The 24,700-nt window shown below is 40.1% G+C and overlaps 1 protein-coding gene across 4 annotated transcripts in view; it reads left to right on the top strand.

Moving 5' to 3' along the window:
* LOC129698249 (NADPH oxidase 4) overlaps window positions 1-24,700 on the top strand; it is a 128,894-nt gene that overhangs the window by 81,735 nt on the left and 22,459 nt on the right. For all 4 annotated transcript variants that reach the window (XM_055637264.1, XM_055637265.1, XM_055637262.1 and 1 more), the window contains 2 exons: window positions 5,779-5,839; window positions 8,003-8,084. In XM_055637264.1, coding sequence (XP_055493239.1) covers window positions 5,779-5,839; window positions 8,003-8,084 — 143 coding nt within the window. The remainder of the gene's footprint in view (window positions 1-5,778; window positions 5,840-8,002; window positions 8,085-24,700) is intronic.

Here is a 24,700-nt window from a genome sequence, read left to right as displayed (position 1 = left end):
AAACTCCACACAGAAAGCACCCAAAGGTAGACAAAAGTGCTGGAGAAACTCATCGGGTGCGGCAGCATCTATGGAGCGAAGGAAATAGGCAACGTTTCGGGCCGAAACCCTTCTTGAGACTGAAACCCTTCTTCAGATTGAAACCCTTCTTCAGACGGGTTTCGGCCCGAAACGTTGCCTAATTCCTTCACTCTGTAGATGCTGCCGCACCCGCTGAGTTTCTTCAGCACTTTTGTCTGCCTTCGATTTTCCAGCATCTACAGTCCCTTCTTGAACAGAGAGCATCTGAGGTCAGTATCAAACTCTGATCCCTGATGCTGTGAGGCAGCAGTTCTAGCAGCTGTGCTAAGGATAGTCAACATTCGGATTCAAAATATTCTCCAGAGATGTTGCTGACCCGATGAGTTACTTCAGCACTTTGCGTGTTTTTTTTGCTCAAGATTCCAGCATCTACAGTTCCTTGCATCTCCTCTATTTCAAGACTGTTACCTTTTTCAAGATCTCAATGTAATTTCTCAATGTAATCTCAATGGAATTGGTGGCTGTCATCTGATGCTTCTCACCAAGGAAGAGGCTTCCATGTACCTGTGTTTAAATATAAATGTCTGAACACTTGTACTAGTTCTGAGTGACTTTTCACTTTGTGGCTGGACCAGCCCACGAGTCTGACAGTAGAGGAGGCTGAAGTATCATTGCGTTTGTTTGAGTGGAGATGGGGTGGAGCGGAATGCCAGTAGTGAAAACAAAGTTGAGGAAACTGCTTGACACAATGTGTGGGAGTAGCTCAATGGATCAGGCAGCATCTCAGGAGAACATGGATAGGTGACGCATCAGGACAGGATCCTTCTTCAGACCGAACTTTGGAGGTGGGGTGGAGAAAGAAAGCTAAAAGAGAGGAGAGGCAGGATAAGCTTTGCAAGTAATAGGCTGACACAGGTGAGGAGGGTTGCTAGATAGGCAGAGGGTTGGCCAAATGGCCAGAGATGAAAAGACAAGTTGTGAGACAAAAGTATTGATGATCTGCGAATATTGAAGTTAGAGGAAAAAATTGGACGAGGAGAAATAGGTGCAAGTTCATGTGGACACGGGATGAGGGAGGGGTTATATGGGAAAAGAAAGGAAAGTTGGTTATGTAGTTGGAGGATTCAATGTTGATACAATTGGGAGGTAAGTGGAATATGAAGTGTTGCTCCTCCAGTTTGCATGGAGCAATGGGCAGAACAGGACAGAAGGGATAGTATGGGAATGGGAAGAGGAATTCAAATGGACAGCAACCAAGTGATCCAGCAGACCTTGGCAGGCTTAATGTAGGTGTATGTCAAAATGGTGGACGATTCTATGCTTGGGGGTATACCTCCTAATTATCCTACATCCAAGGATCACAGCAGTCCTTCCAGGTGTGACAGAGGTTCACATGCACCTTGTGTAACCTCATCTACTGTATCCGGTGTTCTCGATGTGACCATAGACAATAAGTGCAGGTATAGGCCATTCGGCCCTTCGAGCCAGCACCGCCATTCACTTTGATCCTGGCTGATCATCCACAATCAGTACCCTGTTCCTGCCTTCTCCCCATATCCATTGACTCTACTATCTCTGACAGTTGCCTCTCTAGTGCCCCAACACAGTCCTTCAGGAGCTGAGCCTGGCCACATTTTCCACAGTTGTTGCAGCCAGAGGCACTAGCAGTGTCCCTGAATCCCACATCTCCAGTAGTGTCCTCCCTCAGCCACCTCGCTGAAGACTCTTGAGCTAAAGACTTGCACTTTTCTCACAAGGCACTTCCCTTGACAAGGCCGCTCCCCTAGAGCAAACCTTGATTACATTAGCTGATAAATGTAATAATTCGCTAACTTACCGATTTTTTAATTAAATTCTTCAGCCAATCCCCGCACTCACTCCTTCAACTGCCTCTCCTCTGCCGACCTTGAAGGTATGTGTTGCAGGCTGGCCCAACTGGTTTTTAAATCACCCGCTCCTCTGAAATAAAACCTGAAAATTTCCCAAACAATTACCTTCTCAACCAATCAAGAACTCCTTTACCTACCGCTCCTCTGCCGACCTTGAAGGCCTAGCGTAGACACTTCATATTCCACTTGGGTAGCTTACAATACAATAGCATAAACACTGGATTCTCCGATCTTAGGCATCTACATAACTCCAGTCCCTCTCTCTTCTTCCACCATATAACTGCCCCCTTCTTTGCCCTCTTGCCATTCCTCTGTGCCCCACCAAGATCTGTACCTAGTTAGTCTGATAAATATTAATATTTATACGTAATATTCTAAGCTGTTTTGCCTATCACTTAACGAAGAACATAATGTGTAAAATCTGATAGGTTTGTAAAGAATGATGACTGCATAAAGAAAATTGTAGCTCCTGATTTTTGCAAGAATATTTTAGAAGCTTCAAAACCGAGAATGTTCAGAAAATATTTATATAAGGCAATCTGGACTCAAAAGGATTGTAAAACTCATGGATAAAATTCTATCTACCCCTTCTATGAACTAACCTTACTTGATTAATTGTACTTGGTGAACTCCTTGCTCTGATTTATAGCACCAATCTGTGAAAGGTAAACAGAATAAAATAATCATAGTTAATCACTGATCCTCGGTGTAAAACTGCTGCCCCTGCAGTTTATTAAAGAAAGCTACTGAAATAATAGAGTACTCCCTCGTCCCACTGAGTAGATGGTAGAATTTTTTTTTTAAGTGTCGGAGGAGAGGCACTCGTTTCCGGACATGCAGCCCCAGTCCTGCACTTGTTGCCATAATATTTACGTACATGGTTCTGTTGGTTTTCTGGTGAGTGGTGACTTCCATGATATTGATGATGGGGTACCTGGTGATGGTAATGTCACTGATAGTTTAGGCTAAGTGGTTGGAATATTGCTCCGATATTCATTGCAAGCCTTACAAGAGTTAGATATAGCTCCTCGGTCTAACGGAATCAAGGGATATGGGGAGAATGCAGGAACGGGGTACTGATTTTGGATGATCTGCCATGATCATATTGAATGGTGATGCTGGCTCGAAGGTCCGTCTGGCCTACTCCTGCACCTATTTTCTATGTTTCTCTGTTTCTACCCTTGCAAACATGGACTTTCATTTGCCGAGAAGTTGCAATTGGAATTAGACAAAATGCTGTTATCAGTGAATATTCCTAATTCAGATCTTATAATGGGAGGTAAATCATTGACAACCAACTGTTGATGATCATGCCAAGGTCACTGCCCTGAGTAATTCTTGCAGTGATGTCCCGTGGCTGGGAGGATTGATCACAACTAACCACAAACATTTTGATTAAAATGACATATCCATTATTGTAAAAATGATGATCTTTGTATATGCGCATTGCAAATGGATAGGAGCAGTTTCTATGGATATTTCTGCAGTTCATGTGATGAGCACAAGACTGAGAATGATCTTTGCTGTGTATGATCTTGCAAAGCTAATTGTGAACAATCGAAGCAGTTTCAATGGTGGCTGAATTAGAAGAAATTCTTGGAAGGAGGGAGTCTGACGTACATTTTTGTAACAGTCTCAATGGCTTGATTGAAGAAAGCATTTCAGATTGTGAAAGATGGATTGCACATGGGTGAAAGGATGGGAAATTGAGGCAAAAGTTCCATGTTTCTCATTTCACTGCAGCAATATACGATAAGGCAACGGGCATGAACTGGATGTTCATGAGGAGTCAGAAAGCATTAGCACTACTAGTGGGTGGTGCAAACGGGTAGCAGAAGGATCAACATGATGCCTTGGAGGGCAGGGGGTTGAGTTTTTACCCAGGGTTGGGAATCAAAAGCAAGAGGACATATGTTTAAGGTGAGAGGGGCAAGATTTAAAATGAACCCGAAGGATAACTTTTTCTCACAGACAGAGGGTGGTGGGTATATGGAATAACCTGCCAGAGAAGATAGCTGAGGCAGGTGGCACAGTGACCCAGCGGTAGAGTTGCTGCCTCTCAGTGCCAGCGACCCAGGTTTGATCCTGACTACGGGTACTGTCCGTAAGTAATTTGTATGTTCTCCCCGTGACCTGCGTGGGTTTTCTCAGAGTGCTCGGATTTCTTCCGACACTCCAAAGAAGTACATGTTTGTAGGCTAAGTTGCTTGGTAAAATTATAAATTGTCCCCAGTGTGTGAACAAAGACTTGATAGAGGTCTTTAAAATGATGAGAGGAATAGACAGAGTTGATGTGGATCAGCTTTTCCCTTTGAGAATAGGGAAGATTCAAACAAGAGGACATGACTTGAGAATTAAGGGACAGAAGTTTAGGGGTAATATGACGGGGAACTTCTTTACTCAGAGAGTGGTAGTGGTGGGGAATGAGCTACCAGTGGAAGTGGTGGAGGCAGGTTCGTTGGTATCATGTAAAAATAAATTGGATAGGCATATGGATGAGATGGGAATGGAGGGTTATGGTATGAGTGTAGGCAGGTGGGACTAAGGGAAAAGAGATGTTCGGCACGGACTTATAGGGCCGAGATGGCCTGTTTCCGTGCTGTAATTGTTATATGGTTATATGTGTTTAGGACAGCGTTAGTGTGGGGGGGATTATGGGTCGGTGTGGACTCAGTGCGTTCGAAGGGCCTGGTTTTGCACTGTATCTCTAAACTAAACGATACTATCACAGCATTAAAATAAACTTGTACTGGTACATGGAATAGAAAGGTTCACAGGGATATGGGTCCATACAGGCAAATGGGACTAGATTAGATCGGGCATCTTGATCGGCATGAACAAGTTGGGCTGGAGGGACGGTTTCCGTTCTGTATGACTCTATGCCAGATATTGTGGTTATCAATTTGATATAGATAGACCAGGGGTGGGGGTAAAGGAGGGTGTGGGTTTGTGGGGGGATGGGGTGGAAGGAGGGAAGGGGAAAGGGGGGTATGTGAGGAGGAAGGAAGGGGGGATGTGGGGGGGTGAACTCCATTCAGCGGCCACTGGCCGCAGCACCACACAGCACCTCCCAACTCCACACAGCGCCTTCCCCGACTCCACTCTTTCAGACTTAATTAGCACGGCTTGTTTACTCAGACCCGCCTCCGGGATTTTATTCTCCAGTGGGTGCCGGAAGGGGTGTTATCTTCATGGTAACTGACATGCTGATGTCACGATTGTTTAAACCTTCATAACTTTTCTCGTATTTCACACGGAACAAAACTTGGTGTCTTGGAGTAGAGGAGAATGGTGAGTAAGATGAGTAAGGTACTGGAGCTGAATAAAATTGGTTTCTAATGATGAAATCTGTTTACTACCGCTGAATCATGAAGGCTGTAGTGAAATTTGATATGTGAATAAAGGCAAATACCCATATTAGTTCATCAATGGCAGAATTATTTAGTTTCCCAATTTGCCTCAAAATGCATTTTTCATTTGTAGTGAATGATGGTTCTTTCTTCTCCAGTTTCTCATCTCTTTTCCTGAAGCTGAAAGTTACTGACGTAAATGGATATTTTCATGTCCAAGTGCAATTTTGATGCCCGGCCAAAGAGCAGATCTTGGGTTCTGAGACCCTCTTCTCAGCTGCTGTCCCCACATATAGAAGAGTGGGAGACAATGCTGGATTGTTTTTTTTCCCCACAGCCTGATGCGTTTAGCATTAGTTTTAGAAATCTTTTTGCTGACACCTGAAATTTCCCAATGATGGTTTTTCAAAATTAATTTAGGGAATGTGAATGCAGAAATCCTAAATTGTTTACAGGTAATAGAGTAAAACAATGCTGGATATTTCATGGCACAAATATTTATACGTTTTATTTCCTAGAGTCCTGCAGAAAACCGAAGAACGTTTGGCATCCACCTCCGTGTTCTGGGAGATTGGACAGGTAAGTCCAAAACTTTACAATTGAATTCACTAGCTATAATGTTTCCTGAGTCCTACACTAACCAAGTTATAAAATTGGATCCACCCCCCTAATCTTTCCTGTAACCTTAGTAGTTAAAGGGTTGCTAAATGATTTCCTTTTCCCTTAAGCTCATTTGTGATTTACAGCTTCTCTGTTGTAAGTATTGATGAACTTCAAGAAATTAAAACTATTCCAGGCTGAAGAGAAACTTCTATGTAAAAACAGTTTTGGCATGGTTTAATTTTCTGCTCTCTGACTACTACCCAAGACCTGGTTTGGACTTTGTGCATCCACTACTATATATTACTAGACTAATTGGGACCCGTTGGGTCCCAAGCATCACACAGGAGGGCTGGTTCCCCCATGCAATATTCCACCTCTCCACCAATTCCAATATTGGTGGCCAGAGGGGGGGAGGGGCTTTCTGGAGCACTAGTATGTGGGCTGAATGGGCTGGTATGTGGGCTGAATGGGCTGATTTCCAGAGGGCTAGTATGGACATTGTGGTCCAAATGGATTCTTGGGCTGGTGGCTCAGTCACTCAAGCCTGTTGTGCTGACAGCTCACTCACTCACAGCTGGTGGGCTGGCAGTTGACTCACGGCTATTCTTTGAAATTCCATTTCAAGCAGGGTGCAAGGCCACCAAATTCAAGTGCAGCTTCTTACCACTTCAAACAGGGGGCAAGGCCACCAAATTCAAGTGCAGTTTCATACCATTTTAAGCAGGGATCAAGGCCACTAAAGACAGCAAGTCGTGACCTCTCCCTCCTCCATCTTGCAGAGACTGAGCCACGTCCACACTTCTGGGTTTGATAGTCCCCCCCCACCAGAAGGGGCATGGCCTTCATGGTGTGATAGACAGGAGAGAGAATCTCAACATTTTTTAAACACTAATAACTCTTATTTTTCATTAATGGGAAAAATCCTCAATATCTGATGAGCGGAGGTGGACTCTGAGTAAGATGGCCAAAAATCACAGCCGTACGTGGTAGCTTTTTTTCTAAAATTAATATAAAGTGCAAACAGGAAGTGGTCAAGATTAGACTTTTAATTATATAGAAGGCAAGGAAACTTTAATTTGGCAAGGCAACTTTAATTACGCAAGGCAACTTTAATTAGGCAGGGCAATTTTAATTAGGCAACACAGCTTTAACATTTCCAAACCAAAGGCAACACAGCTTTAGTATTTCCAAACCAAAGGCAACACAGCTTTAGCATTTCCAAACTATATTTTCAAACCACATTAAGGGTACTGACAGGTCTGTAAAATTACTCACAGTTTAGTAGACATGAGTTAGCTGTTATTCACAGCTAGACTGAAAGACGTGACCCTCTCGCTTCCCCCCATCTTGCAGAGACTGACTGAGGCACTCAACACTTCCGGGTTTTATAGACCCTCCGGAAGGGGCGTGGCCTTCAGGAGAGAGAATCTCAACATTTTTTTTAACACTAATAACTCTTATTTTTCATCTATGAGAAAAATCTTCTTGTCCTGCGATGCGGAGGGGGACTCTGAGTAAGATGGCCAAAAATCACAGCCATAAGTGGCAGAGTTTTTTCTAAAATAAATATACAGAACACCAGGAAGTGGTCAATATCAGTCTTTTAGTAATATAGACTGGAGCAAGAAATTGCAGGTACTGAAAATCAAAAAAACAATAAACAAAAATTGGAGAAATTCGAAACAGATTAAGCAGCATCCAAGTTAGTTGCAAGTATCAATATTAAGGGCCATTGAAGTTAAATTAATTGAAAAGTGAAAAATAAAGTAGGTTTCAAATTGCAAAAAATATATTTACTCAGTTTTTCAGTTCTGATGAAGGGCCATTGAACTGAATTATTTTCCACTGATGCTGTTTTACCAACTGAGTCCCGTCATTGATGTTGATTGATTCCTAATGCAGCTTTGTTCATTTTTGTAATAGATATACAAATTCAGGATAGAAAATAAAAATTACCTAAATTTACAAAAACCACAAAGGAAAATGTTAAATCATGATGGACTTTACAAACTGGCTAGTATGGACTGAAGACTGTAACCACTGCACTATATTGCAATAAGTTGGTTCGGTGCTTAGCAACAATAACATAACAGTTGTAATGAAATACTTTGGATTTGTTTTAAACCTTTGTTCTTGCAGAAAGATTTAGGGAGCTGCTACTGTCTGAAACAAACATGGATGCAGAAATCCTGCCCATACTGCAGCAGAGAAATTATCCAAAGTAAGTCTGAGTAAATGTTACCATTATTTCCAACGCAAATGACAATCTCATTTCTAACCACTTTTAATATTATAATGCTATTATAATATTGTTTTAATAACAATAGTTGATCTCTCATAATCTTGGAGCCAAATCTATACAGGCAAGAATTCATCTTTCATTTATTCTTTGACCTTGAGAAGAAATGGTTAAACAATCTAACATTTCCCCTGAAGATAGACACACATTGTTGGAGTAACTCAGCACCTCTGGAGAAAAGGAATAGGTGACGTTTTGGGTTGAGACCCTTCTTCAGATCTGAAGAAGAAGGGTCTTGACCTGAACGTCACCTACTCCTTTTCTCCAAATATGCTGCCTTCTCTCCAGAGGTGCTGAGTTACTCCAGATATGCTGCTGAGTTACTCCTGCATTTTGTGTGTTAACTTTTCCAGGCTCTATTGAAGCTGAAAGTGGGTGTGAATTCATAGATGTCAGCAATTATAGAATAACGTTTTTGGATGTTTCTGTGTCTCCCCAAGCTGTGAAGTGCTAAAGCAAAGGTCCTTCTTCCAGAGTAATGCCCAACAAACCCTGCTGAAAGTCCAAGTATATACTAGATGAATTAGATGTGACTTGGTTATGATGTAATGGGCTTTTAAATGGCTTAATTATATTTAAGTATGAGAACACGGAAAGGAATGCACCATCTGAAAGGGTGGAGGTGGTAGAATTCCCACAACATTTAAGAAGTATTGACGAGCACTGAAATTTCCAAAGTTTAGAACGGTATGGACCAAATGGTGGCACATTTAATTACTGTAAATTACAGTACAGTACACGGTAGTACTGTAAATAAGTGGGTGCTTGGTGGTCAGCATGGACAGAGCATTTCTGTGCTGTATGGCTTCTTAATGCTAGTTTCAGAAATGCAGATATTTCTTCAACTTGCTGAGCATGGTTTTAAAAATAAAAAATACTGGCATATACTCCTGAATATTTTGGCCGTATTCAACGGGTCACTCAGCATGAATAAAAGGAAAAGACAAGATAGAATTCTAGCTTTGACCTTTCCTAATATCAGATGAAGGAATGTGTGCAATATATTAAATTGTTTTTACAGATGCTGACTGACTTTTCCATCATTTTCTGTCCATTACATGCATTTCATAAAGTGCACATCCAAACATCCCTTAGGGCTCACTTCAAATAAGACAAAATATTATAGAACTAAGAGTCTGGAACAAAAACAGAAAATGATTGAAGTCACAGAAAAAGAGGCTCTCTATTGTATATGGATAGGTGGTTCACTGACAGTATACATTTCAGGAAACTGTATCATGGTCAAAATAATGTCATCATGGACTATTTTTAATATACTTAACTCCAAACTGGCAGATGTTTCTGCCATCAATTCAGAGCACAATAGTACCACTGGTTCATGTGTTAAATAGATGATAAGGTATACAACAGATCATCTTCAAATTTTCACAAAATCCTGCCCATTTATGTCCATTATTTGTCTGTAACAATCTGGAAAAGGTTCTACTCACTCATGTCTAAATCTACTGTAATAAACTTATTTTGCATGCAAAAATATTGTATCTTTAACATAGAAAAGTTACGGGTCAGGACTGCCATTCAATATGATCATGGCTGATCATCCAAAATCAGTACCCCGTTCCTGCTTTTTTTCCCCAAATCCCTTGATTCCATTAGCCCTAAGAGCTAAATCTAACTCTCTCTTGAAAACATCCAGTGAATTGGCCTCCACTGCTGGGCACAGAATTCCACAGAATCACAACTCTCTGGGTGAAAACGTTTTTTTTCATCTCAGTCCTAAATGGCCTACTGTGACCCCTGGTTCTGGATTCCCCCAACGTCAGGAAAAAAAATTCCAGCATCGAACCTGTCCAAGCCTTTAAGAATTTTATATGTTTCTATATGAGATACCCTCTCATCCTTCTAAATTCCAGTGAATACCTGCCCAGTCGACCCATTCTTTCATCTTATGCCAGTCTCGCTATCCCGGGAATTAACCTGATCCTAATTCTTCAAATTAGGAGACCAAAACTGCACATCATACTCCAGGTCCAGTCTCACCAGGGCCCTGCACAACGGTAGTAGAACTTCCTTGTTCTTAAACTCAAATCCTCTCGCAATGAAGGCCAACATGAAGGCTTTCTTCACTGCCTGCTGTACATGCATGCTTACTTTCAGTGACTGATGTATAAGGACACATAGGTCTCAATGCACCTCCCCTTTTCCTAATCTGATACCAATCCGATAATAATCTGCTTTCCAGGTCTTGCCACCAAAGTGGATAACCTCACATTTTATCCACATTATACTGCATGTGCCATGCATCTGCCCACTCACCCAACCTAAGTCACCCTGGAGCCTCATAGCATCCTCCTCACAGCTCACACTGCCACCCAGCTTTGTGTCATCTGCAAACTTGGAGATGTTACATTTAATTCCCTTGTCTAACTCGTTAATATATATTGTAAATAACTGGGGTCCCAGCACCGAGCTTTGCGGCACCCCACTAGTCGCTGCCTGCCATTCTGAAAGGGATCCATTAATTCCTACTCTTTGATTCCTGTCTGCCAACCAGTTCTCTATCCATGTCAATACCCTACCCCCAATACCATGTGCTTTAATTTTGCACACTAATCTCTCATGTGGGACCTTGTCAAAGGCTTTTTGAAAGTTCAGATACACCACATCAACTGCAGGTGATGGAAAAAAATAAAGGGAATTCTGTTGCTTTAAGGCCCTGGCAGTTTCATGGCAAGACTTCAATCGTAGAATAATTGAAGCTAGGATACTGAACAAGCCAGAAGTGCAGTATTTTGATGAGTTTTGGATAGGTGGATGTGTAAAGATAAGGCATGAAGTAATCTGAATACAACGGGAAACGTTAAAACTTTGTTTCACTGGAAGCAAGCATAGACCAGCAAGCACAAAAGTAATAGGTAAATGGCACAAGGTGTGAGGTAGGAGTCAGAATGCTGAAGAAAGATCCTGACCCGAAACATCACCTATCCATGTCCTCCAGAGATGTTGCCTGACCCCCTGAGTTATTCCAACAGTTTGTGTTCTACACATGATTCTAGCATCTGCAGTTCTTTGTCTCTCCAATCGAACTCTGGATGGTCTCAAGCATCAAAGTGTAGAACTGGTAAAACCAAGTTTGTCAATTGAGACAGTCAAACCTTGTGACAACAAAAGCATGAACAATGTTTTCAGTGCATGATAGTGAAGCAGGATATGTTAACTGGAGTGAAAACAATCTTAGTGAAAGGGGGTTATTAGGCTAATATGACCCCAAAGATTTCAAACTGCTCAATTCATCATAGTCAATTCTTAGGGACAAGGACAGAAATAATGGTTCCAGGATAAAATTTGCTTCCCAATGTTGGTGAAAGTATTTTTAATCCACCACTGTAAAAGCAATCTGTCAGTTTGGAGATGGGGGACAGAGCAGGAGAGATGTTGACACCTTTGAGATAGTTGTCACCAATATGTGTCAAGGTACATCATGTGGATGAGAAATAACCAGATGCCCAAGGAAAATCTTCGAGGTATTAGAGTGACTGGAGCTAGATTAATTCTGTCCCACCCAGCTGGACAGTGGGAGGGAGGAATAACCAATCATGTCAACAAGTTGCAGATAGTTTAAGGGGTCAAGGAGCATTTGTATGTTTCTGTTATCATCAGTCAAGCTCTCGCATTTTACTATAATATCTATGTTCATGCTGCATTGGAGAGCAGAAGGAAGCAAATATGGAGTTCTCAAAATATCACACAAATTTACAAGGGCATAAATTGGCTTGGAATGGAACAGCAGTTTTGCAAGGATAGTGACAAGGATTCTTAAAAAAAATAAAAGTGATGATGGGAGGATATTGCAGTGATTAAAGTTCCAAGGAGAAGAAGCAATTAACAACATCAACAGACTTAAAAGAACTTTAGAGACTGAGTAAGTGGATCTCATGGAGAAGATAATCCAAGAAAAAGCTTGAAGGAAATGGAAATGAGACACTTTAAACGATGAGCCACATCTTGAGCAGTATTAGCTTCAGTTATTGCTTCTTAAAATGTGCAGTTTATTTATTAATGCAGGAATGAGTGATGCGAGAAGGATCTTGCTAATTCCATGTACCACATTCCTCTCCACTTTTTCTACTTGTGGTAACTTGATATGAGCTGACAGCTACCCTCTTTGTACTTCATGACATGTGATCAAGGACTCAATAGAAGTGTTCACAGTTCAAATCCAAGCAGAGAAAGGAAAATATGTAGTATTTTCCTGTCAGCAGTCTGTCCCGCTAGTCTTTTTGCCCTGAGGCTTGGCTTCCTGAACAATTATCACCTCAGCCTGTGCTCTCTGAATGTTAAATAGGGCTGAGTGAATTAAGTGATGTATCAGTGAGAACTGGGAACAGGGAAATAATCATGGAAGTGCAATTTGTGAAATCTCAAATAACAATCACAACGATTAATTTACTGTCTGAAGAAATAGGTATTAAAAGTCGCACTATTGCACTACTGGGGAGATGGGAAGTGTAAGAATGTAATAGCAGATTAAAATTGCTTAGGATGGCACTCCGCACAAATTTGTGTTCTCAGGTGGTTTTTGAATCGAGGATGATTTGTTTCCAGTTTAGTTCTGTGGCTGCCACGTGACTAATGTCACCAATGTCGGACAAGCAGACTAGTTAGTTTAGTTTATTGTCACGTGTACCGAGGTACAGTGAAAAGCTTTTGTTGCATGCTAGCCAGTCAGCAGAAAGACAATAAATGATGACTACAGATGAAATAGAAGTGCCTCATGCGATAGGTATGCAGAGGTGATGTGCTCTTTCTGCTATTTACACTGATGTTACATGTGCATCCAACATATGGACTCAAGCTTGTCAGTGCCGTCTGAAAAACTCCATTTTAAATGGTCATTGGTGATGAATGGTCAGTGGGATCATTGTGATTTTTAAGGCGATTTATGAACATCCTTCCATTATTTCCTACTGGTAATCTTTTCCCATGCCTGAGTTCAATCTTGGGAGTCCAATGTCAGGTCATGTGGGTGATGTGTCCGTACCAAAGGGGCTGACCACATGTATTGTGGGCCTTAATGGTACCGTAGGTTTGCGAGAGGATGCTAACTGTGCTTCAGTTTTCCTTTCAGTTGATTGGAAGGATTTTACAGAGATGCCTAGATGTGCCTGATATTAGTAATCCAAGCTTCAAATTCATATAGGAGGGTGGGGATTGTTTTGTCCTGATTTCGAGGTTTGGATTTTCAAGCCCCCATTTATTAAAGTGTCTAAAATCTGTGCTGGTGCACTCAAGGTGATGGGAAATTTTATCTTCAATGCCAGGCTTTGTCACCTGATCCTATCTTCAATGCCAGGCTTTGCAGGCTTTCACCTGAGATATAAAGTGATCCATATTTTCTAGGATCTTAACATGAGTCTTTATTGTGGATTTACAATGCTGTACAGAGGGATCGAGTTAATAGAGTATCTTGTTTTGAATGTATGCCCCATCCTGTCGTGCTTCAGTGAACAAATCGGCAGTGACGAAATGTGGCCTTTCACCATGCATGATTGCAGGTGCTGTGTGAGTGCATCACTACTGAGGTGGAATGATCTTGCTGCTGGAGTGGAGGTGATGTATGTTGAACAGATTTCCATTAGTCTTGTAGGTTAGTACCACCTCAGTGGGAACATTAGTGAGACATAGCATTGTGACAAAAATAATTGTTAAAAAAAGATATAGCAATGGTGCAGTCTTGAACGACACCAATTTGCACTGAGATTGGTTTTGTTGAGGACCCTTTAATGAAATTATGGCGCACACGGTCGTGAAGCAAAATTTAAATGGTGATGAATTTCTGTGTCCAGACAAATTTTAGAAGGCTCTTCAGTCCCTCAGTTGTCAAAATTAAAGATTTAAATGAATAGGGCCATAGTTGGTTCCTGCTGTACCCTGTTGAGATGTTGTCACATGGTGAAGATCATGTCTACTGTGCCTCTTGGTGGAAGGAATCCACATTGTAGGTAGCATTTCTTTGGGCATTGGGAATAGGTATTGAATGACTTTCCCTGTGACAGACAGCAGCGTATCTCCTCTGTAGTTTACACGGTTGGATTTTATTTTTCTTGAAGATGATCATGATTATAACATCTCTGAAATCCTCTTGTATATCCACTTCCCAACGTGGATTTTGCGATGGTGGATTTGTGACTAAAGCTCTTCACTGTCAAGTTCGAGGATTTCAGCGGGGTTTTCATCTACTCCAGATTACGTGTTTTCAGCGGGGGATGTGAACTGTTCAAAATGCTTCTGGTGAGGGATGATGTCAAAGCTACCATGTTACAGACATTATGCATACTCCCAACCCTGGTAGCCATTTATGAGGTCAAGGTGAAGCTTGCTTCTGATTTTGAAAGAGTCTGGTCTGTATCCCAGAGGGAGACAACCGTTTTGAATGTAAAGGTGGGAAAACACAGTTCTCTGGCGAGAAGCGAGTGTGGAAGAATAATTGCAACAGAGTCCTAATCAACACCCTGTTATGTGCCACGGGTATCTGTTCGACTAAATTATTTTAAGAGAGGAAGATATTCTTATCACCTGCAACATCCCGCACCCACATCCATGTAACTATGGGGATGGTTGTTGAACTGATCTTCCAATCTGCTCTCTCATGGCTTCATTAGTTTAGAGATACAGCACGGAAACGGGCCCTTCGGCCCTCCAAGTCCGCGCCGGCCAGCGGTACCTGCACACCCACACGATCCTACACACACTTGGGACAAATTACAATTATACCAAGCCAATTAACCTACAAACTCGTATGTCTTTGGAGTATGGGAGGAAACCGGATATACCGGAGAAAATCCAAGCAGGTCACGGGGAGAACATACAAATTCCATACAGGCAAGCACCCATAGTCAGGATTGAACCTGGGTCTCTGGCGCTGGAAGGCAGTAACTCTACCGTTGCGCTACCATGCTGCCCTTGATCTAGCCTCAAACCACCACTACCATTCACAGAATAAAAAAATTCCTGACTCATTAATATTCATCCTCAATGCAGATTTGTTATGTCTTTATGTTTTATAATGAAATGTATTATTGAATTATGCATAACTTGTTTCAGGGGGAGCTGTGTAATGCATAATTCACAGGTATTATTTACAACTAGAAACTAGAAGTATTTTGGACTGAGGAATTGTTCTATGAGCAAAGCTGGATTAACACTACACTGGGGAGCAATGTAAAATTGATCAATGTTTTCAGCTCTGGTTAAAATCTGCTGAGGCTGGAATCATTCTCCAGCATTGCATCAGATTCTTGTTACAAGCTGATTGATGATGTTGCATATACAGTGTGGCTTCCAAAAGTGCTGTACACACAAAATGTGATCCTGGTTGTGTTTAGCAAAGAGATTAAAAACAAAATTCCATTTTGTAGCACATAAAAGCTCAACACTACATGATTGAATTACTGTGGAATGTTAGGGTGATTAATAAAAACACTCTGCCATCCTCAAAATAAATAATATTAAGTTTACATACAGCTACACAAATGTTGAAAAAGCAGTTTTAGTATTTGATTTTAAAACTGTATTGTGGTTAATATTGATGAGATACGAGATATAAATCATGAACTGAGCTGTTACTCTTTTGTAATTTTGTCTATTTTGGGTTAATCTTATCGACCATACTTAACACAGCCCACACCACACAATCACATTAAATAACATTTGGAATCAGGCCACATATATTGAAGAAATACCAGATAGCCAATAGCCCTGTGAAAAAAAAGTAGATTTAAAGGTGTGATAGAGGAGAATAGAGGGGCAGAGACTGAGTACAGGAAACCCGCAGGTCCAGGTTACTAAAGTTATGACTCCTAATAGCTGATTGAACGATAATTGAATGCACAGAAGTCTGGTAGGCTTTTTCATGTTTGGGCATTCTTCAAGTTTTTACCCACAGATTTTATTTGGATCCTGAATAAGCAAGTATCTTAGTGAAGCGTGAATATAACAAAATTCATGTGAAGGATGGAAAATTACAAAATATAATTTTACAACCTTCGTGGCAAATTGGATCCATCCTTAAAGTCACTTGGGCAAATTGTGTACAGGTACAAACAGCTGCAAGTTGTACTCCCCTATGAAACCCAGCGAGTGCGGCAGCAACTAATGAAATTAAATCTCATTGACTTTGTTTTTGAAATTTAGTTCCATTTGTTGAAATTTAGTTCCATTAAATGCTCAGTTGGTACTGCAGTATGTCTATATGGAACTGATCACGAATAAATTTACACTGCAGATTTTTTCTCTCATAGCCATACAAACACTGGGTAGTCTGAGATACACTCCCATCCTTGCTGATAAGGCATTTAAAAAATAACTCTTATGGAAACTGTCTTTCAGGGATTTTAGGCGGGATTCTAACCAGTATGGATTCAGAGAAGTGGTAAAATTGGAAAGATAGAAACAAATAACTGCAGATGTTGGCTTATACCAAAGTCTGAAGAAAACACCCATCTATGCTGGAAAGAGTGCAGAGAAAATTTACAAGACTGTTGCCAGGACCCGACAGCCTGAGCTATAGGGAAAGGTTAAGGAGTGATCTTGGAATGTAGGAGGCTGAGACGTGATCTTATAAAAATGTATACAATCACGAGAGGAATAGATAGGATGAATGTAGAGAGTCTTTTACCCAGAGTAGGGGAATCAAGAACCAGAGGACATAAGTTTAAGGTGTAGTTGAGGCAGGTAATTTAACAACATTTAAAAGACATTTGACAGGAACATGGATAGTACAGGGTTTTGAGGGGTATGGGCCAAACGGATGCAGGTGGGACTAGCGTAGATGGGGCATTGTAGTCGACATGGCTAAGTTGGGTCCATGGGCCTGCTTCTGTGTTCTATGACTTCATGCGGCCACTAGGGGTGCCACATTGATGGCAGCCCCTGCCTGCAGTCTGTTTTTCTGTCTTTTTTATTTTTATTCAGTTTTAAAAGTTTGTTTTGGAGATTTATTTCGCTTTTCTATGTGGGGGAGGGGGGTAGAGTAAGATGGAAACCGTTTCCCAGTCACTTCCTGGTGAGGACGTGACTATTCTCCGAGTTGCGTCCTCGCCTCCCTCCTCGCAGCCTATCACCTGGATTGGAGCGGCCTTTCCTGCCGGGACCTGGACCAGAGCTCCAGCAGCGGCGGGGCAGCGCTGGATACATTGCGGAACGGGCGATTGCTTACCTGGATCGCTGTTGCAGCTCCGGAGTGTTGGGCCTGCTGCTTCAACATCTGAACTGTGGTTCGTAGAGCTTCCAGCGCGGGTGACGCTGACTTCAACATCGTGGAGTCCTGGGGCCCTTTGCCGAGGACTGCTAGCGTTGAATCTCCGCCCAGCGCGGCCTGTAGACTTCGGGAGCAGCGGACTCAGGTAGGATGTCCAAGCCACTGAGGATGTCCTCCAGTCCCGATGTCAGACTTCCATCACCCCAGCGAGCGGGCCTGAACATCGGGCCGCCCGTAGTGGCGACAGTGGGGGGGTTCGGGAGCCCCCCGACCATGGTAGGACAACAGAGGGGAATGACTGAATTTTGGAGCCTTCCCTCACAGTGGGAAACTTTGATCCCGCTGTGTGGGGATGTCTGTGTTAAAGACTTGTTGTCTGTGCTCTTTATTATTCATATGGCTGTATGGCGACCACACATTTCTCTGTATCAATTGGTACATGTGACAAATGAATGTATTTTGTATCTTGTATAACTCGATGACCTGTTTGGTCAATGTGACCCATATGAAGGGCAATTATTGTTTTAATAATTTGTATATCAAGGATAACTTGAGAGCGTGGAGAAGGAATATACATTTTCAAGTGTGACAAAGTGTGACAAAGTGGGACACTTGCTTTATGTATGATTTAATTCAAGGAGGTATTTATGAAGGTATATGGAAAGGCATTTGGCCAAAAAAAAATCTATTCATTCTGGAACATTTGTGGGTGATATGCAATAGATTTCTTTTTTTTTTTTTTTTTGTTTGTTTTTTTTTGTTTATTTTATTAGAAGTTAATACATCACAAAACAGTACAGTGGCACCTAATTTTAGGTGCCAACTATGTAATACCGTAATCCATTCTATGTACAACCTCTAGTTTTATGTTATAAGAAAGAAGTAAGCAGAACAAGAAAAAGAAAGCAATAGAAAGGGGAAAAAGTGGAAAAATAGATGGTAGAGAGTAGAAAAACGTGAAGTGTGTATATAAAAAATAAAAAAAGGAAGAGAGAAAGAGGAAAGTAGAAATAGAAGAGAAGGCCCCTTAAAAGAGAATTTTTCAAATCTGTATTCGGAGATGTAGCTCTATCCGCGTCATGAACTGAAATCAGCAATCCTTACGGCACCGCTGCATCACATGATTCCAAAAAGTCGATGAAAGGAGACCAACTCTTTAAGAATTGGTCATATTTATCTATTAGTCGGAGTCTCATTTCTTCAAGGCGTGCTATGTCCATCATATTCCTAATCCACATTTTAACAGTTGGTGTGGTTGTATTTTTCCAAAATTTAAGTATCAATTTCTTTCCAATTATTAACCCATAATTAAAAAAAACATTTTGATCTTTATTTAAATTGGTATATTCTCCTATTATTCCAAATATAATCCATTCCGTTTTGGGTTCTATTCTTGACTTGAAAATCTTTGTAAATATATCAAATATATCACTCCAAAATTTATTCAACTTTGTACATCCAACAAATGAGTGTGTTATATTAGCGTTTTGAAACAAACATTTATCGCATCTGGGAGAGACGTTTGGATAAAATTTATTCAACCTCGTTTTTGAATAATATAGTCTATGTAATAATTTGAATTGAATTAAATTATGTCTTGCATTAATAGAACAGTTATGTGTATTCATCAAATATTTTTCCCATCTATCCTTAGAGATCTTTGTCATTAGCTCTTGTTCCCAATCTTCCCTTAATGCTTCTGTTGAGGGTGATTCTCTATTTAATATATTATTATAAAAGTATGATATTAATTTTTGTGAATCAGCCTTGATATTCATTGCTTCTTCTAAAGGATCTAAAAATATAGTTTGAAATCTATGTGTATGTTTCTTCATAAAGTCACATACCTGTATATATTTAAAATATTGATTATCCTTCAATTTAAATTTTAATTTTAATTGTTGAAATGATAACAGTTTGCCCACTTCATACATGTCCCCTACTTTCCTAATCCCCAGTCTATCCCATTGTTGATATGTGTTGTCGATGAGAGAAGGTTTGAATGCGGGGTTGTTCAATAGTGGGGTTAGTACTGATAAATTATTTAATTTCAAAGATGCTTTTATTTGTTTCCAAATTCTTATTATATTGTGAATAATTGGGTTCTTCTTATATATTATACTATTCAATTTTATCGGTGAGAGCAGGATCGTTCCTATATCGTACGGATAGCACTCCTCTTTCTCCATTCTTATCCACTCCAACTGCTGAGTGGAACTATCTAGCCAGTATATTATGTTCTTAATATGCACTGCCCAGTAGTAATATATAAAGTTAGGTAATGATAAACCCCCCACTTCTTTAGATTTGCACAAATGCTTTCGTTGAATTCTCTGTGTTCTGTAGTCCCATATAAAATTAGTGATAGTGGAATCTAATTTTTTGAAAAAACATTTTGGAATATATATTGGGATTGCTTGAAACAAATATATTAATTGTGGTAAGAAAGTCATTTTTATAGCGTTAATTCTACCTATCAATGAGAGTGGAAGCGTTTTCCAAAATTTAATCGTATCATTCAGTTTATTTAATAGTGGTATAAAATTGGCACTAAATAATGATTTGTGTCTTCTCGTAATTTGAATACCCAGGTACTTGAATTTTTCTGTTGCAATTTTGAAGGGGAATTTTAGTAAGTGTCTCGAATCCTGTGGTTTTAAAGACATAATTTCGCTTTTATTCCAATTTATTCTGTATCCTGAAAAAGAGCCGAATTCCTCAATTAGTGTTAATAAGGTGGGTATACTCGTTTGTGTATTAGTAATATATTAAAGGATATCATCAGCGTATAATGAAATTTTATTCTTTGAGTCCTTGCTGTTATATCCGTGAATATTCGGGTGATTTCTAATCCTTTCGGCCAGCGGTTCTATCATAAGGGCAAATAGCAATGGTGATAAGGCACACCCTTGCCTATTACCCCTTGATAAGTAAAATTTTGGAGATAGCGTATTGTTAGTTAATATTCTTGCCGTAGGTCTATCATAAAGTAGTTTAATCCATCTGATAAAATTCTCTCCCATCTTAAATTTTTGGAGTACCTTGTATAAATACTGCCATTCTACTTGATCAAATGCCTTCTCTGCATCCAACGTGACCACTGAGATATCTTCATTGTCCTTCTTATGAGAGTACATTATATTAAAAAGCCTTCTCAAATTATTAAATGATTGTCTTTTGGGTATAAATCCCGTTTGATCCGTATTTATTAAATTGTTAATATAATTATTTAGCCTTCTAGCTAGAATCTTTGCTAAAATTTTCTGATCCGTATTTAGAAGTGATATAGCTCTATAAGAACCAGGCTCATCTAAATCTTTATCTTTTTTTGGTATAAGCGTTATTGTTGCTTCTGCTAGGGTTTCTGGTAGTTTATTTTCAGTATAAGCCTGCGTGTATAAATTAAATAATCTTGGTACAATAGACTCCTGAAATCTTTTATAAAATTCATTACTAAAGCCATCTGGTCCTGGGGTCTTCCCATTTTTCAATGAGTTTATTATTTGTTTTATTTCTTCACTAGTAATCCGTGCTCCTAATTGCTCTTGTTCTAAACTATCCAATTTTGGGAGCTTGCAATTATCTAAAAAATTTGTAATTTTACTTACATCTGTCTTTATTTTGGATGTGTATAAATTATGATAAAATTGGGCAAACCTCTTATTAATATCCTTAGGCAATGTTAGCAACTCACCATTGTCCGATTTAATTTTTGTAATAGTTTTTTCCTTTTCTCGTTGCTTCAGTTGCCTCGCAAGCAGTTTATGTGGCTTATCCCCAAATTCGAAGTGTGCTTGTTTTGTAATTTGGAATAATCTTATTACTCTAGCCGCTAATATTCTATTGACTTTATATGCAATAGATTTCTATTTGAAATCTGATCACAGGTGATTATATTTACAGCAATCTAGCAAGTTTATAGAATTACTCCTGGGTCCTCCATGTTTTATCTTGTTAATGATCTGAATGTGCTCAGTGGTATTATCTATGTGAAGACATTTGGATATCATATTTGTTAAACACAGCCATAAGTTTGACTACTCTTGCCAAAGCATGTTTTCAAAATGAACCTGTAGCTTAGCTTGACACTATCAAACCAAGTCTGAGCACAAGTCCAGCCTTTCAAAAACCAATAGATAGGTGCAAATTCTACTTCTGTGGTATTCATCTAAGTTGCCTTTCCTTTCACCTGGAGATCCAAAATGAATTGTGTCCACATGTGATTTACAAATTCCCAGAGAAGGGGGCAGAAGATATATGTACCCTTATCCCGATGCCTACCTTTATATATGATTGACTCAAGACCCATGGATGCAAATACCAAGTGTCATCATATTCTGAGAGTCATCCTATCCTCAAAGTTGCTCTGGAATGTTCCATTCAAGGGTGATGTATTCCCTTCCATTGAATTCATTTACACTTCTCGCTGCCTCGGCAGGGCCATCAGCATACTCAAGGATGTCTCACCCTGGTCATTCCCTCTCCTCCCCCCTCCCATCAGGCAAAAGGTACAGAAGGGTCGTACTGCACACCTCTAGATTCAGGGACAGTTTCTTCCCACCATTTATCAGGTAACTGAACCACCCTATCAACCACTAGACAGTCCTGAGCTACTATCTACCTCACTGGAGACCGTTGGACTATCTTTAATCAGACTTTACTAGATTTTATCTTGCAATAAACATCGTTCCCTTTACCATGTAGCAGTACACTGTAGATGGATTGATTGTAATCATGTATGGTCTTTCCACTGACCAGTTAGCATGCAACAAAAACTTTTCATTGTACCTTAGTACACTTGACAATAAACTAAGCTAACCATTACCTGCCCTCTTGTTGAATTGTTTGTGCAAATAGATGCCCTTGACCACATATTAGTTAAGCTGCATTCCGAATAAAATGTCCTCAAGGCCCTGTGGGAAAAGGAATTAGTAGATCCTGTTCAATTGTTCCCAGAATGATTTTTGTCCTTCGATGATTGCAGGTATCCGGTAATGGGAGCTATAGCTCATTCTTATGAGACTGTCACCAAACAATCTGATAAATGAAAAAAATCTAAGAACTTCTTTGATGAAGGCAGTTGGTTTGTTTCACAAAACTAAATATCTGCTTTGTTTCAAATATATTTCTAAATGCCCTCCAGCAACATGGTTGCAGAGAGTTGTAATTACAAGTTTAATTTAGAGATTTAGATTAGTTTAGAGACACAGCGCGGAAACAGGCCCTTCGGCCTACTGAGTCCGCGCCGACCAGCCGTACCCGCACACTCACACTATCCTACACACACTAGGGCCAATTTACATTTATACCAAACCAATTAACCTACAAACCTGTACGTCTTTGGAGTGTGCGAGAAAAACGGACATTCCGGAGAAAACCCACACAGGTCTGGGGAGAACGTACAAACTCCATACTGACCCATAGTCAGGATCGAACCCGGATCTCTGGCGCTGTACGGCAGCAACTGTACCACTGTGCCACTGTGCTGCTAGGTTCTAATTTGATGCTTTGTTCAATGGATTGCTGTCCGCTCTGGCAACTTGTGAATTGAAAAGAACATCTTTTCTCCAAACTGTAGAAGTTCCATTATAGGTGGTGTGCTGTAGGCTGGGGTTCTGAAGTGTGACTAATGTTGCCGGTGTTTCTTCATGCACCATTCTCTCTAATTGCAGGACCCAACTCTATTTGATTGGAGTTAGGATTGTGTTTCAGCGATGCTTGCTTGGGAACAAAGCAGTTGTGAGGGACTATTGGCATTGCAAGTGTGATATTCCATTTGTATTCCATTGTATATCATGTAGCAGAGCATTATGCAGAAAGCAGGAGTGGTTTTGGTGGTGGGATTCTTTGCATCAAACAATCTTGCCCCTTTCTTTCCTTGGGGGAGGGGCTGTTTCAAAAATAGAATGTATTCTTTGAATAGATTTTGTTTTTCTGTAAAGGTTTGTCATTTTTGTCATATTTAATATATCATGATGAGAAACTGAGTAAAATTCCATTGGAGAAATAATTATGTGGCTTCTGCAGGAATTGTGAATAATTAGTATTTATCAATACAAGTGCTAACCTCTATGGCATGAAGGTTATTTTTGAGATGGTTACCCAGGCCTCTATTTCAAAGTAGCAATACATAGCAAAAATCATGGTGTTGTTATATGGATACCAGTTTGACAAAAATGGAATTATTACATGATTTATTTCCACAATAGGCTTCATAATGATTGACTGAAGATAAATAATTTCTCTTTGAGTGTAAATTAATCTGTACTGCGCCATCATGATGTAGTGCATTTTGGAAATTAAACTAGGTGCTCTTGCAATTTTCCTGTTTTATTTACAATAATCTATGTGTCATTATTTTCCTGGTTTATTATGGAAACTGACTGCTGTGGATTCCCCAGCAGCAAAATGCCTATAATGACACGGAAGCCCATTAGGCCCATTGGGTCTCTGCTAGCTTCCAATAGAACAATCCCAGCAAACTCATTGCCCTCTTTTTATTTTCTCTTACACTTGTAACATATTCCTTCTCTCATACCCTCTACTCCCCTTTAATTAATTTCCCACGGTACTGCTCTTTGTATGGCTAAATGCACAGAAAAAGTTTTTATTTCCCCCCTCCGTTTATTGTAGAGCTCAGAACAGTACTCTCTTGTGGTGGGATTTGCAAGTGGAACAACCAGGGGTTTCACGGGAATGACAGGGTATGGAAAGTTGATTGTAGGTTTGGCTCAGAATGATTATTGAGAAAACCATCAGGCAGCAGAATCAGGGCTTCAATGTACAAATCAACACTCTTCTTGGGCCTTGCCTGACAGAACAATATTGCTTGAGTAATGAGTGTCACGTGCTGTTTAATTTCACTGCTTGTGCACATGGTAAGCTCCAAAGACCTGGAACTAAAAGCACTGAATGTGCTCCTTGTCATTGATGGGTTCATATTAAAGTTCTTAAACATTGCATTATGTAATGTAATGTCAAGACCTGGGTTGTTTTATTTTAAATCCAAATGCTTTACAGTTTTATGCATTATTAACCTGGAATAGAAGAAAAATGTGTGCCTTTCATCAGGCAAGGGATGATTCCTTGCTTTACAATAAATTAAATGCCATTGACCTATTGTCCTGGACGAAATGCGGAAAAGCTAAACTTTTTCTGATGCATTCTGCAGTTGTAAATGGGTTCATGTTAATTTAGTAACAAACCTGTTTATGAATGTAAGACATCCGTTGATCAGGCAAAATCAATGAAACACCTCTTTAAATTCTATTGGGAAGAACCATGAAGTGTAATAGGCCACAATTCATACATATTTGTA

This window comes from Leucoraja erinacea, chromosome 6 (assembly GCF_028641065.1).
Source record: "Leucoraja erinacea ecotype New England chromosome 6, Leri_hhj_1, whole genome shotgun sequence".
Taxonomy (NCBI): Eukaryota; Metazoa; Chordata; class Chondrichthyes; order Rajiformes; family Rajidae; genus Leucoraja; species Leucoraja erinaceus.
This window is presented reverse-complemented; position numbering and strand designations above follow the sequence as displayed.